The sequence below is a fragment of the Chanodichthys erythropterus genome, chromosome 7 (assembly GCF_024489055.1).
Source record: "Chanodichthys erythropterus isolate Z2021 chromosome 7, ASM2448905v1, whole genome shotgun sequence".
Lineage (NCBI taxonomy): Eukaryota > Metazoa > Chordata > Actinopteri > Cypriniformes > Xenocyprididae > Chanodichthys > Chanodichthys erythropterus.
Genome location: NC_090227.1, coordinates 11,716,219 through 11,732,231, shown reverse-complemented (window position 1 = coordinate 11,732,231; position 16,013 = coordinate 11,716,219). Strand labels below are relative to the sequence as shown.

Below are 16,013 nucleotides of genomic sequence, written 5' to 3'. Positions count from 1 at the left end.
AAACAGAGCAGCTGCAACCTCTTACTGTAGCTGTTCCAATGAGGTAGGCTACTTCAATTTGCTTTTAGTATCACTGAGATGACATAAGCAACCTGTGTGTGTGTGTGTGTGTGTGTGTGTGTGTGTGTGTGTGTGTGTGTGTGTGTGTGTGTGTGTGTGTAAGAATACATCTCAAGCCATTTGGTCAGTCATGTTTGATCAGCTGGCTACGGGGTAATCTTTCCCTCCTATAGTGCTAGCTTGTTTCTGCTAACAGGATGTAACCGGGGGATGGAGGTGTTTCTAAATCAATCAGTGGAAATTGTGCAACACTGTCATATTCATTGAACAAACTGTTTATATTATCATTATAATTAACAGTCATAATGTTTTGCTTTCCAAAAAAATTACACTTTTAAATATAGTACTTATTATGGAAAAATATATTTAAAGGTGCAATATGTAATATAATCTGTCCATTAGAGATCGCAAAGGCATACCTTGATGACGCCAAGTTTGAGCACGGAATCTTGGGACATGTGGTCTTCACATCACAGCCAGTAGAAATAATCGGGATAGGAAATCATGTTCATGGATGTGATTATTAATGATACTGTAGTATGAAGCAGAGCAGGACCGAGTGTTGTGGTCTATAAATGTAACCAAACAGTTGTTTCCTTGTCTATTAAAACATGTAATATATTAAAGCGTCTTTGGTGTTTCCATGGTTTCCACAAAATAAAACCGGAAACCGAGGGTAACGCGGGTGTGACGCAACTGACAGGTGACTCCTCACACGTCCCGGAGCCTTGGTTAAAATTGAGATTTTCTCACAATTTACAAATAGTTGGAAACATTTGGGATATTGTAAGTACTCAAGTGAACAAACCTAGTCTAAACAAACAAACCTGGCCTAGTGGTTTTAGGATATTTTACTGCAAAATTCTTACATATTGCACCTTTAACTTTGAATTGAATATAATGTTTTTGTACACTTACAAATAAATTAATGATATTATATTTTCATAATTTTTTCTGTTGTCTTTGAAATATGGACAAATACAGACAAGCTAAAATGTACTATTGAAACTTGCATGTCATAATTAGACATTTGTAATGATAAAATTGCAATTTGGTACATCTAAAATGCTGTATATTAACTTAAATGTAGATTAAGTCAAATGACACACTGTAGTTAAAATTATAATAAGTACTTGCATGTGCTTTACTTTAACACATACTTTAACATTGTTGACATTATTATTAGAAAGTGCACTTTTTAAAAGTACACTTAAGTGTTTTAATAAAATAATGAAAGTACACTTAATTGTTTTTATTTTTATTTTATTACCTTAAAGTATGTATATGTGTGTGTATAGTATACGTGTATGTATATATATATACACACACATATAATGTCATACTTTTAAAATTTGAAGTACACTACAAGGCCATATTTTATACAGTTAAGCACATTTCTTTTTCACAAGGGTTAAAAAAAATGTGTATAGTTAAATATTTATTGTTTATTCTTTAAAAACATTGATACTGTCATTTCTCAGCTTGTTACATTTTTGTCACATGAACAAAACTAATAGTTACGGGACTCTCATAGTTCACCATTTAGCCTCATGCTGTTAACCTGGTTTCCTAGTTAATAACAGGCATCTGTTTGCCCTGAATGTGGCGAGGAAGGGATATAGCTGCTTTCGACAGCTGTGGGTATAAACCCACAGTCTATGGTATAAACCTTCACCTTATAAATATCTTGCTGGTTTCTTAGTCATTCTGGCAGCTTTGCAAATGGTAAAGACATTTGTGAGAGGCATTTGCAATTGAAGAGACACAATAACATTAGGAAGAGTGCTGTTCAATATCAGCACTGCTGTGGCCTGTAAATAAGGTCTAGCTTGTCAGGGAACGTGAACACAATGATAAAACACATGTAATCAAATTAGATGACATTTTTAAGAATTGGAAAAAAAGTAATCCATTCAACATGTTTTAGAGAGCTCCACTTGCTTTACAGTACACGTGTTTTCATCCATTTAATTGGTGTGCAGTATTCAACCCAGCCACACATGCTCGTCTTTTGAGGAACTCTGGGTTCTATTGGTACAGTCTGACATGCGCGGCCCTTTATTGCGCGATCTGCTGCCCTCTGCTGTTCGAAACAGCAACATACATGAAAGCCACTGTTCTGAGAATGTCAAAGCTATTCGCAATACAGTCCCCTTATGTTTGGGTTAAGGTAAGTGAGGTTTAGATGATCTTAGTACTGAATGTTTATACAACATTTGTAATGGAGAGTGGAGAAATTATGGAAATGAGAAAATTAAATAAATGAAAGAAAGATACAAGAGGAAAAAAAATAGAATACCAAAGTTTTAAAGGTTGTACAGTGGTCTTTACATGAAATCATACAATAACAAGAAAAACAAAAAAAGACAACAACAAAAACAGGCCAATGATATTACATAGACATTTTAAAAGAAAGATATCATGATATAATATAATTCGGCTATATACAATTAACATAAATTACATATATAATGCAGTTTTTAATAATGTTAAATGGCTTTAGTACTGATTAACGTTACATATAATGTAAATTTTAATTAATAATAAAAACGTAATGTTATCAATGACGTAATGTTATGACGTTACCTGTGAGAGAAACATTGGCTTACGTGAGTTCAGTTTTTACACTGCTATATAGTAGTACAAATATGATGTGCATTAACGCAACAGTTAATTAAATCCGGTGTATAAAAAAAATAAATAAAAAAAGACAGAGAGAAGAGAGAGATCTGAGCGGATCTGTGTACAAGACGTGCTGATATGACAACGGACGCCGTTGCTATGGCAGCACCTGTAAAGGCTTTTCTTCATGGTCGAGTTGCCTGTTTGTTTAGGTTGATAGAAAGGAACCCATTGGATCCAAAGTTACTTGTTATTTTCTATACTTTCCCATATGGTTAATCATAATAAGCAGTATGATGTCTGTGGATGTGCTCATAGCGTGTGCTGTGCTGCAGGACCACGCTGATCAGCTGTCAGTGTTAGGAAACATCATACACCCGGGAGCGGAGACTGTGAGTAACATCATTACATCAATCTCAGAAATGTTTTCTGTTGACAGAACAGCAATTTGTGATGCAACTACTGTGGACACAGCGGTCCAGAAGGTTCTGTTGTGTTTAACTGCACTCTCAGGAAAGAAAAAAGAAAAAAAAATGCAACTTGTAGCCTATATTTAGTGATACAACAGCGGTGCCCTTAAAGGGTTAGTTAATCCAAAAATAAAATTTCTGTCATTAACCCTGTAGAAAAAAAACAGCATATGCTGGTAAGGTAGGTTTTGAAGCTGGAAGCTGGTTTGAGCTGTTTTATGCTGGTCAAGTGCTGGTCCAGGACCAGCATAAACCAGCTCAAACCAGCAACCCAGCTTCAAAATCTACAGTGCCCTCCAAAAGTTTTGGAAACGCCCTAGAAAAGTGAGGTTTTTGGACAATATTGGCATGAATCCTAAATGTTATTATTATACATAGAAAAAAAAAAAAAAAAATCATCAAAATATCCACCATTAGCAGCTATCTGACCTAAATGGGTTCTAATTGGTTCATTCTAAACTTAATTTGCAATCGATTGTTGAGGTGTGCTGACCCAAAAATCTTTTACAAACCTGGGCCAAGTTTAAACCAGTAACCAGGCATCACAGCTGGCAAAGGGGCATGTCTGACTTTGACATGTATTGCCACTATTATGTAATCAAAATGAAAATTATTATTGCTGGTCTTCAATGATAATGTCAAGTTACTGTAATGTATTTGCAGCAAAAAATGAAATGGATTTATGCTGATATTGTCTAAAACCACACTTTGCCAGGGGCGTTTCCAAACTTTTGGAGGGCAGTGTACCTTACCAGCATTGCTGGTTTTTTAAACAGTGAAGTACTCACCCTCATGCCGTCCCAAACCCTTAAGATCTTCGTTCATCTTCGGAACACAAATTAAGATATTTTTGATGAAATCTGAGGGTTTCTGAACCAAACGTAGGCAGTAACGTCATTGCACCTTTTGAGGTCCAGAAATGTAGCAAAGACATTGTTAAAATAGTCAACGTGATTACAATGGTTCAACCTTAAAGGAACACTCCACTTTTTTTTTTTTTTTTTGAAAATAGGCTCATTTTCCAACTCCCCTAAACAGTTGAGTTTTACCATTTTCGAATCCATTCAGCCAATATCTGGATCTGGCGGTACCACTTTTATCATAGCTTAGCATAGTTCATTGAATCTGATGAGACCAATAGCATCTCGCTCAAAAAACTGACCAAAGAGTTTTGATATTTTTCCTATTTAAAACTTGACTCTTCTACATTGTGTACTAACATAGATATACACTAGATGTCGCCTTGGCTATGGCAGTTCATTGGAATGAATGCGTCAATAGAGCCGCCATCTTGGAACAGGGGAGCCCCTCCTCTTTAATGCATCAGCGTCAATGTAGGCAAAGGTCTAACGGAAATAAGATCACCATAAATTGTCATGAATGCGATTTTTCTAGTTTTTTTTTTTTTTGGGGGGGGGGGGGGGGGGGTTTGTTCCAATGGTCAGACAATGAGTCCAGAGAAAATTTAAGGTTTTGATATTAAGATAATCTACTTTTTAAAAATATAATGCATAGTGCTAGTAGGCCTAAGTTTATTAGTCACATTCTTCCACTTGACTAAACTTAGAATGAACTATCGCTACTTACATATAATTATTAAAGAATAAAACAGAAAAACAACATGAAAATCACCACAGTGGTACTTGGGGAGATCTAGAACAAGAATCAGGTGGAGTTTGTAGAAAACAATTTGATTTCATAATTTTATGAATTTTTAAAATATCTCTGTATAGCGAGGTAGTCTATGACTTTGACATATAATTATTAAAGAATAAAACAGTAAAACAACATGATAGTTACCACAGTGGTACTTAATTGGGAACATGTATAACAATTATCAGGTGAGGGTCATGAAGTTTGCAGTAAACAGTTTCATTTGATTTATTTTTAATGAATTTTAAAAATATTTCTACCGACACTTAACACCTACCACGCAACCTCATGTAGACGCGCAACACATTTTAAGCATAGATGGTGTGACCGCATACAGGTCGTGGAGCAGGCAGGTATAGCCGTGGCAGGTCAACTCACAGGCAAGTATATCTGTGGGTGCTTCTCAATTCTTATTTGTGCATCTTCGTTTCCTTTCCTTGCTTCCTTTCCTCGCGTCTTAGCTCCACCCCTTCAGGATGCGAGGGAAGGATACGAGGGAAGGATGCAAGGAAAAGATGCGAGGACAGAGGAATTGAATCAAGTGAAATGATATATCCTTGCTCCCTTTAGCGTCACTTCAAAGCGTCATCAGCTGCACTCCAGGGATCTATCCATATGTTATTAAAGTTTGGTTATTTAAAAAAAATTATAATAAATATTAATAAAGCAAGATGCCCCGTTGAAATATATGAGGTATAAAGGTTATTTATATTTAAATTATTGTGACGGATATAAAGGGGGAGGAGAATTTATGCGTGCGTCACTTTTCTCGATGAGAAAGACTTCCGCAAAGGATGCACCTGTGTATCCTCGCTCATAACTCCTCAGGAAGCCTCCTCACTCCTCGTTCCTCACCTCCTCACGGTGCAATTAGAGAATTGAGATGTCCTTCAAGATGGCTGAGCTCGATCGTTTTCCGGGTCATAGGATGGAGGACGGAGGAGCGAGGAGACGAGGAGAGATATTGAGAAGCACCCTGTGACAGGTCGAGTGGCAGCGGTGACAGTTCGCGGGGCAGGTGCATATAGCGGTGACGGGTTGAGTGACAGGTCTCAGTGGCAGCTGCCCCTGCCACGCAAAGATTTTGCCCCTACTGCGGTTTTCCTAACTGTCAAAATCTAATGGGTAACTAGCATGGATTAGCTGCGGTCCTTAACCAAGGACTGAAACAAACCAACGTAACCAGAAATATAATTTCGTAACATTCAATATAATAAAACACATTCTCACTTGTGAAGTGTAATCCCTTGCTTTCTGGTTTTTAGATTTCTTTCATTTGAACATCCATACACAGCACAAAAGTCCAGCTACTATCTAGCTACTTCCTATGACAAGACCCCTGTTTCAAGATGGCGGCGGTTTTGACGCATGCTTAGAACCCCAAGGCGACATCTAGTGTATATATAGTCGATGGAAAATGGAAAATGAAAAATTGCGATTTTCTGGGCCGATAAGGCTAGGAACTATACTCTCATTTCAGCGTAATAATCAAGGAACTTTGCTGCCGTACCATGGGTGCAACAGCTAGCGCAATGATATTACGCAGCGCCTCTCACAAATGTGTCCATGGTTGCAAGGCACGCTCCCTGTGCAAGCAGGGTGTCACAGGCGGTGCGTAATATCATTGCCACTCTGTGGTCATTTATTTGAGTCTATTGGTCTCATCAGATTCAATGAACTATGATGAGCTATGCTTAAAGTGGTACCGCCAGACCTGGAGATTGGCTGAATGGATTTGAAAACGCTAAAACTCAACTGTTTAACTCTAGGGGAGTTGGAAAATGAGCCTATTTTCAAAAAAAGTGGAGTATTCCTTTAATGTCACGAAGTGACGAGAATACTTTTTGTGCGCAAAAACAAAATGAAAATAAAGACTTTATTTAACAATTTGAACTGTTGTCATACGCAGTTGACGTAGTGAACGCAGTTCAGCGCTTCATGCTGATGCAGGAGCTGGCCAATAATGAGTCATCATTCTGCCATAGAAAACAGAGGCGCAGAACTGCATTCACTACGTCAGCTGCGTATGACAACAGTTCAAATTGTTAAATAAAGTATTTATTTTTGTTTTGTTTTTGCACACCAAAAGTATTCATAACATTAAAGGGTTTACTTCACCCAAAAATTAATAAAATGTAATTTATTACTCACCCTCATGCCGTTCCACACCCGTAAGACCTTCGTTCATCTTCGGAACACAAATTAAGATATTTTTGTTGAAATCCGATGGCTCAGTGAGGCCTGCATAGCCAGCAATGACATACTGGCTGCATCCGAAAACTGGAAAATGCTGCCTTCCGAGGACACATTTCAAGGTAGTAAGGCATCAAGGCACGTCCGAATCCAATGTTAGCTTCACTTCCTCTCTCATGAGATACCTTCCTCAGATCGATTTTTGAAGGAAGCATAGATGTATCCTTAGCTGCCTTTGATATCCCACAATCCTGTGCTTTCCATTCTGTGACAGTTGAGCTAGAAAAATAAAGAGCTACCTAGGGTTTCGGACGCAGCCTTCCTCTCTCAAGATCCATTAATGTACTAAAAACATATTTAAATCAGTTTGTGTGAATACAGTGGTTCAATATTAATATAATAAAGTGACAAGACTATTTTTGGTGCGCCAAAAAAAACAAAATAACGACTTATATTGTGATGGCCAATTTCAAAACACTGCTTCATTAAATTTTGGAGCGTTATTATATCTTTTGTGTCAAATCATGATTCGGATCGCATGTCAAACCGTCAAACTGTTGAAATCACGTGACTTTGGTGCTCCGAACTGCTGATTCGACACAAAAGATTCATAACGCTCCAAAGCTTCCTGAAGCAGTGTTTTGAAATCGGCCATTCACTCATCTTAGTTCATCGCGATAATGCAATCTCACCAAATTATAATCAATGAAGCTCCCTACACTGCACAGTGAATCTCTCTTTTACATTATGTCTATGATTTGTTTGTTATGAGAGGAATTGTGACCATAAAGAACTCAGCACTGAACAAAAACTCTGCCATAAAGAACTCAGCACTGAACAAAAACTCTGCCGGTGAGTGGATTCTAACTTAAACACCTCTGATTGGCCATTGCGTTCAAGAGAAGCATTGATATGTTTGTGATTGGCTACATTGCTCAATGCTGCAAAAACACATTGTAAATAGAAACCTTTGAAGTTCTCCAGAGCACAAATATGCACAGGATCATTGGCCAAACCGCCAGCAGTTATGGGCAGCATTTCCTTCTAAAAGCAATCCGAAACAGCACCAGACTGTGGTTTTGCCCACTTGTCTCAAAAGTTTGGTGCAACAGAATTGTTAGATTTCAACTTAATCATTTTTGATGCAACATTTGTTGTTCCCTTGTTGTATTTGATTAACTTGTCATTTGATTATCTTCAGTCTAACTGGATCAATTTTACAAGAATATGTCCAGGTCACATTGTACCCCATAAATAAAATAATTTATGTAATATATCACAATTACAGCAAACAATGCTGCAAGGATTGATGGTAAAATATGCTAAATTGTCATGAAAATTATTTATTTCGTATGATTTTGACCTAGATACGTTCATGAGATGTTTCATGAGATTTACCCAATTTATTTCACACTTATTAGACAGTCCTCCTGGTGTAATTTGAGGTAAAGTGTCTTGATCAAGGAGAAAATGTGGAGTTCCTTGTATGGTTTTAATGCCCGCTCACTGCACCACACAATAGCAATACCGTAGCTGTGTTTTATCTTATTTATCATATTTTTCTTTGTACCACATTCTGTATCACTGTCTGTATTTAGCAGCAAAGGACCGAACTGCATCTGAAAACAGCTCAACTGATGGCTAGGAGCAGTTTGTCTGATTTCACAGGAGAATTACACAAATCCCAAAAGCAAATAAGTATTCAGGAGAGTCTACTTACTCCTGACAACCTAGCCAAAGTGCAGAGAGACAGGTATGATTGCACACGTCTTTATACTATAATGTTACTACATTATATATAATTAACAGTTGTAGCTATTGTTTTTTAATTTAAAATTGAAAACTGGAATTTATGTCATTGTATTTTTTTTTTATTAATTTGAACATGTCATAATGTTTCATAAACTATTTCAACATCATCTATGATCCCATAGGCAGTTTGTGTCAGACGTGATAAATGGGCTAATGGTTGAGCTCCAGAAGGAAAACACTTTTCAAAGTCTCTTTTCAGCAATAGGAGAGGACCGGAAGAAGAAAGTCCAACTTCTGGACATAATAAACAGGTCTTAACAGAAACCGACAAATTATTTATCCAAAAAAATATCATGTACTATACTATGTAGCCTCAAATAGTGACCATATACCATGTTGTACGTGAACTATAGGGAGGAAGAAGGTTGTCTCAGGATTAAAGCACTGCAAAAACAATTACTTGACATTCGCAAGCAAAAAACAGAGGAGTGTGAGGTAATCATCTGTCAAGTAATATTTAACTGACTCGAACACTTTACATAATGTTCCTGATTTTACTGTGCATAATTCACTGGTGTTTGGAAAGCATGAAGTGTTGCCTAACTGTCATGACAACAAAGAATCTTGATTCTTGCAAAGAATCTTAATTGTTAACAAAAGCTGATACACAAAAGTACTGCATCATCTTTACTTTTGAACTTTGGTCTAAAATTTTGGATTTTCTAGCTGAAAAGACTGTTTTCTTCCCAGAGGCTTGAGGAGTTGGGGGCCTACCTTAGGGAGCAGGTACAGAACATGAGGGTGAGGACAAACCGACAAGAGAAATTTGTGAAGAGCTGTGCTGAACAGCTAGTCTGCCAAGGACTGAAACTCAGCAGTCACAAAGAGAATGAACTGGAAGATGAAGCTGGGGTGTGTGTTTGATAACTTATCAAAGTCTTAGTGACCACACAGAATATTTATCCACAATTTAAAGTTGTAACACAAAAGAAGAATGTTGGTGTCCAGACAATATCTGACCCCACCAACTTTGTTGTTGTTGTTTTTATGGACAAAAAAACGTCTCGGTTACATATGTAACCCTCGTGCCCTGAAGGAGGGAATGGAGACGTACGTCAGTAGTGACCGACGAATTGAAATATCGCTAGAGAGCCCTATCAGCTTCGAGTGAACTAAAACAGGCCAGTGGAATTGGCGTGCGATATTTGCATAATGCGCACCGCCTCCGACAGGTGTATATAATTAGGAAGCAGATGCAATCGCACCCCTTCCAGTGCCCAGCGCAAGCTCTAGCCACTCGGCGCACCAATGGGACGGGGAAGGGGTCGAGCTTACTCTGAGAGTGTCTACTGCTGTTCCGAAATACCCACTAAGTAAACTAGACTACACTGGGGAAGCGAAACCGTAGGGGACGTAGGGGAACCCAGCCAACATTAACATTGGTGACGGACGTTGGCCTGGCATCAGACACGCTGCAATGTCCGAGGCGAAAGGGGAGGCAGAGGAACTCGACAGGGTTCGCCAAGCGGGGAACTTGACTGGAATAAAAGATGCACGTATCCGGCCCAAGGGGCAGGAGTGGCATTGCAAGCCGACACTTAGAACAGCTGGTGGAAGCGAGTACACGAGAAGATACCAGTTCTAGCGAACGTGTTAGGTGTCGCCCAGCCCACAGCTCTACAGATATCTGTCAGCGAGGCGCCGTGTGCCAGCACCCAGGAAGAGGCTACTCCTCTGGTGGAGTGGGCTCTCAACCCGAGAGGACGGGTGATACGCCAGGACGATGGCATCCACTATCCAGTGGGCCATCCTCTGCTTGGAGACAGCCTTTCCCTTCTGCTGGCCTCCATAACAGATAAAGAGCTGATCTGAGGTCCTGAAGCTTTGAGTTCTGTCCACGTACAGGCGCAGAGCGCGGACAGGACAGAGCAAAGCTAGGGCTGGGTCTGCCTCCTCCGAAGGCAGGACTTGCAGGTTCACTACCTGATTTCTGATCTATTGGGCACATATCCGGGCTGGGGTCTCAGAATAACATGAGAGTCACCGGGAATTCCAGGCATGATTTGTCGAATGAAAATGCTTGCAGGTGCCCTACCCTCTTCACCAAGGCCAATGCAACCAGGAGGACGGTCTTAACCCTCTGGAGTCTGAGGCTGATTTGGGGCCTGGAGAAGTTTTGACATGCCCTGACATTTGTGCTTTTTTCATTTGTTCATGACTTCTGGGTATTAGAGGTTGTAGACTAGAGTTTTTGCTTCAGAATTATGTAAAAATTATAATGCCTACTCCTTCATATAAAACAATATATTGATTTAGTCACTTTTTGTCAAGAAACACAGTTAGCATGGAGGCGTGAATGATCATGAATAATGGGCCATTTACACCTGAGAAAACAAAAGAATCAAATAATAATGACCTGAAATGACTTGCATATTAATGAGCCTTTCAGTCAGGTAGGGTGTGAAAAAACCCTCTGTAATCATGTCTCAGCTCATTTTAAAATAATGGTATTCTATTATATTCTTTAAAATATCATGTATTTCTGTGATGCAAAGTGTCTTAACAATTATGTTACCTCTGTGGCATTTCATATAGGCTTTTAGCTTAAAGCATGCACATTTGGAGAAATATTGATGGATTCTTATATGTTTATGTCAAATTTCTATACAGAGGAGTAATATTTATTCTATATTTATTCTATATATCATCATTATGAGTGCTGGATACAATTCATACTTGCAGCCGGAGAGCGCTCTGTACACCTTTAGGCCACAAATCCAAATAAAGAAGAAGAAGAACCAGGAACTAACTGCATGTCTTCTAGAGTTCGCTAACCATGGCTTTAACATCCAGATAAACACTTTTCAAGACAATAAATACACAATTGAGACGATGAATGCATGTATTGACTCAGAATTTGCATCTGAATAGCGCTCGCTCTGTGGGCGTGGCCACATTAGCAGATAATGAGCTGAATCACTGACTTCTGACATGGCTCTCTTTTCATACAGATTACATAAACACAAAATGTTTGTTTTCGTATTCACTAAGTTACAGTTCATTTTCTGAGAACTATCAGATTGGACTTTGTTCAGAGGGAGACGAGAGATCACGCATCATGTTTTCTTTATTTTCCAAAAAGCACAGTGTACACAAATGAAAGAAGATATTCAAGAGATTAAAATCTTAATTGTATGTGCAACATTGACAGAGTATTTTGAGTCTTTTTCACACTGGTAAGAAAAAAAAACGTGGTGGTATACCCTCAGACCTCAGAGTGTTAAGGAACAGTACTTTTAACTCAGCTGACTGCAAAGGCACGCCTGGGACATGAATGGCACGAAGCGACCTCAGATGCTTCTGACTCCAGCCCGCAGGAACAAAGGGCCTGACCACTGGGTGAGAGTGCAACGGCAGCTCGGTGTCACTGGGACACGGAACCTACTGCGCTGCCACGCCAATCTCGGGACCTGGCCGTGGAGCCAGTGTTGAGGCGGCCTCATATGAAGCAATCCGAGCTGCATGACTGCGGCTGTGGATGCCATATGCCCCAAGAGCCTCTGAAAGACTTTCAGTGGGGCCGCTGTCCTGCGCTTGAGCGTACTCAGGCAGTTCAACACCGACTGGACGCACTCCTTGGTTAGGTGCACTGTCTGGGTGACCGAGTCCAGTTCCATACTGAGATAAGAGATCCTCTGCCCGGGGGTGAGTTTGCTCTTGTCCCAGTTGACCCGAAGACCCAACCGGCTGAGGTGAGCTAACACCATGTCCCTGTGTTCGCACAACTGCTCTCACGAGCTGGCCAGGATGAGGTAGTTGAGGATGCAAACGCCCTGTTCCTTGAGTGGATCAGTGGCCGCCTCCACAACCTTCGTAAAGACACGGGGCAACAGGGCCAGCACGAAGGGCAGGACTTTGTACTGATATGCTCGACCCTCGAACGCAAACCGTAGAAAGGGTCTGTGGCAAGGCAGAATCGAGACATGAAAGTACGTGTCCTTCAGGTCGATCGCTGCAAACCAATCCTGGGGACGGATGCATTCGAAAATGCGCTTCTGCGTCAGCATTTTGAACGGCATCCTGTGAAGGGACCGATTCAGGACACGCAGATCCAGGATTGGCCATAGCCCACCGCCCTGCTTGGGTACAATCAAGTAGGGGCTGTAGAACCCTGACTTCATATCGGAGGGACTGGATCGATTGCATCCTTCGCCTGAAGGCCGGGGGACACTGTGCAAACTGAATCGCATAGCCGAGTCTGATAGTACGAATGAGCCAGCGGGATGGGCTAGGAAGCGCTATCCAGGCTTCCAGACACCAAGCCAGCGGGACCAAAGGCACCACAGACGTACCGGGGGTGGGGCTGCGAAGCGAAGTGCTGAGACCTGACTCAGACGGCATAGCAGCCCGAAGTGGGGTCAGACTACACGAGGTGGCAGTGTGCATGGGAGACGGCACATGGGAGGCGGCCTTGACCATCACACTGGAACCTTCTGGCGATGTAAGAGGGGACTGTGAGTGCCAAGGCGGGGCCTCGCACACTGACAGCCATGCCCTCTAGTGACCTGGAGGATTGGGAAACTGCTCTTTTTGTGTAGAAGTGGGTACCGCTGGACACCGGAGAGCCAGCGGCGGGACAGACAGAAACACAAATCCCCAGGGGTGGGAGAGATGCTGGAATCCTCTCCCGAAGAGCAAAATCCTTTCCCTCCAGGTCGCCCGTCTGAGGACCGTGACTTCCTCGATCGCTTGCCACCTGGCTTGGTTTGAGCGGGCTGGCGCCGCGGCCGCGACCGGCTCCCTGCTGTTTGGCGGGTGTAGGCTGCTGCTTCTCCAACTTAGCAGGGGCAGAGGACGATGCAGGCGGGTGTCCTCGGCGACGAGCGGGCTGAGCCTGAGCCACCGGCGGGGTGGAGACAGCAGCGGACCGCCGGTGCAAGACGTGCTTTATGGCCTCAGCCTGCTTCTGGGCGGCAGAGAACTGTTGGGTGAAGCTCTCTACCGTGTCGCCGGAAAGGCCGACCTGAGACACAGGGGAGTCCAGGACCCAATATTTATCGGTCTCCCTCATGTCAGCCAGGGTCAGCCACAGGTGGCGCTGCTGTACTACGAGAGTAGACATCGCCTGACCAACAGAATGTGCCATCACCTTAGTCGACCGGAGGGCGAGGTCAATGGCGGCGCGCAGCTCCCCAAGCAACTGTTGGTCAAGACCTTCCTGGGGCATCTCCATTAACTCTTTTGCCTGATAGACCAGGGCGGAGGCAGCTTGTCCACAGGCTCTGAGCTTTCTCCATCAGTCCTGACAAGAATTTACAGGCCCAGGATGGAAGACGCGGTTCACAGCGCCAGCCGGCGGCCATTGAACACAGCTGCATCGCAATAGACCGCTTGATTGGGTAAATCTGCGTGTATCCCCTAGCCTCTCCGCCATCCAGGGTGGTGAAGGCAGACAAGGGGCCAGGTCGTACACGAATGCTATAGGGCATCTGCTAGGACTTGGTCACCTCATTGTGCACTTCCGGAAAGAAAGGCATTGGGGCGGGGCGCTGGGGACCAGCGCGGGCCTCCCAGAGGTACCAGTCATCAAGCCGGAAAGGACCGGGACACGGTGGAGGATTCCAGACGAGCCCAACCTTCTTGGCCGCCCGGGAAAGCACAGCCGTCACCTGAGGATCGGGCAATACTACAGTCCCAGGCACGCCGAAAGAAAGCCCCGTTGGTCGTTCAGTAGAGGGACCAGCGCGATCCAATGGCAGCACCACGGGCTGCAATGCTGGAGAGGGGACAGGGGCCTGCAGAGCGGCGCTCAGTGGGGAAGCCCTGACCGTAATCCTCAGATCACCCTGCCTACACGCTGACGAGCCACCATCCCAGCCGGAGCCTGGGAAAACGGCCGCACGGGGCAAAGGGGAGGGGACCCCCGCTCCCTGAGAACCAAGGAACGAGAGTCTAGATCTCAGCACTGCAATAGTCATGTTCCCACAGTGAGTACATGAACTGTCTACAAACGCCACTTCAGCGTGCTGAACGCCCAAGCACGCGATGCAGCGATTGTGCCCATCAGCGGGGACCAGGGAACGACCACACCCAGTAACGCTCAGACAAAATTACATCTTGATAAAGACGCAGGGTTCATCTGTGAAGCTCTTTTAGAAGGGAAAGAATCAGCTGTCTCGTGCCGAGGCACACAGGGTGTGTCACGGTGTGTTCGGGTACATCACCCGAACACAACGGAGGAACCAGCCCAAATCGCAACAGATAACAACAAAGTTGCTGTAACAACAGCAGTTGAGAACATTAAATGCTCAGGCTCCTCGGAAAGCTCGCGACCTCACTGCTGTGCCATAACACCAACACAAGGCTGGAATCTCTTCAAAGGCTTGTAATGGAACACTATGAAGTCTGAATAGCTGGAGAACACCGAATGGTTGGCTCCGACGCGAAAGACAGAGTGTGTTTGCATCTGCTTCATATTTATATGCACCTGTCGGAGGCGGTCCACATTATGCAAATATCACACGCCAATTCCATTGGCTTGTTTTAGCTCACTCGAAGCTGATAGGGCTCTCTAGTGATATCCCAATTTGTCGGTGACTACTGACGTACGTCGAACCTGAACAACTGAAAGGGAACACTGAGGCATTTATCAGAATATCTTCATTTTTAATTAAGATATACTTTTAGAATATAAAATTTAACTTTTTAAACTTTCAGACCAATATTTCAGTTAAGCCAACATTTTAATTTTTGTGCAGGGTTGTGTGAAGCTGTTTACATGTGGTTCAATGTACCTCAGTTGGTAATGCATTTGAGCTACACCTCCTTATGTTCTTGCTAAATACTGAAGAACAAATAAAGTCCATCAAGGATCAATGGCATATTGGGTAGATGTTGCTGCCCAACTACTTTAACTGCCACTGCCATTTTGGTCATTTTTACATCAATATGGTCAAGTGACAGAAGTCAAAACTTTTATAAATTCAGAGTTTTCAAATTTTAGTTTAGTTTGTAATTACAGTAATTCCAAAAAATTTGGCATATCCACACATACTGTAAAAAACACATACTGTACCATTGTATTTTGATTTACAACTTCCACTTTTGGTTGCACACTCAGATGCTGCAAGACAGAATTGAGGAGGAAAAGAATGTTCACATGGAGACCGAGATCTTCCTAAAAAGACAACATGCAGTGAGTGAAGCACAACTTTATTTTATGTAACATAATTCATAAAGCTTTGTAAAACAAACTAGATTTGT

The 16,013-nt window shown here is 42.3% G+C and overlaps 1 protein-coding gene across 3 annotated transcripts in view; it reads left to right on the top strand.

Moving 5' to 3' along the window:
* iqcg (IQ motif containing G) overlaps positions 1-16,013 on the top strand; it is a 36,763-nt gene continuing 20,750 nt past the window's right edge. The window contains exons 1-7 of one of the 3 annotated variants that reach the window (XM_067389019.1): positions 1-43; positions 3,001-3,074; positions 8,600-8,751; positions 8,933-9,061; positions 9,164-9,245; positions 9,501-9,662; positions 15,871-15,945. In XM_067389019.1, coding sequence (XP_067245120.1) covers positions 8,636-8,751; positions 8,933-9,061; positions 9,164-9,245; positions 9,501-9,662; positions 15,871-15,945 — 564 coding nt within the window. In that variant the 5' untranslated portion in view covers positions 1-43; positions 3,001-3,074; positions 8,600-8,635. Of the gene's footprint in view, positions 44-2,939; positions 3,075-8,596; positions 8,752-8,932; positions 9,062-9,163; positions 9,246-9,500; positions 9,663-15,870; positions 15,946-16,013 lie in introns of those variants that run through there. The other 2 variants (XM_067389018.1, XM_067389017.1) reach the window with 2 other exon arrangements.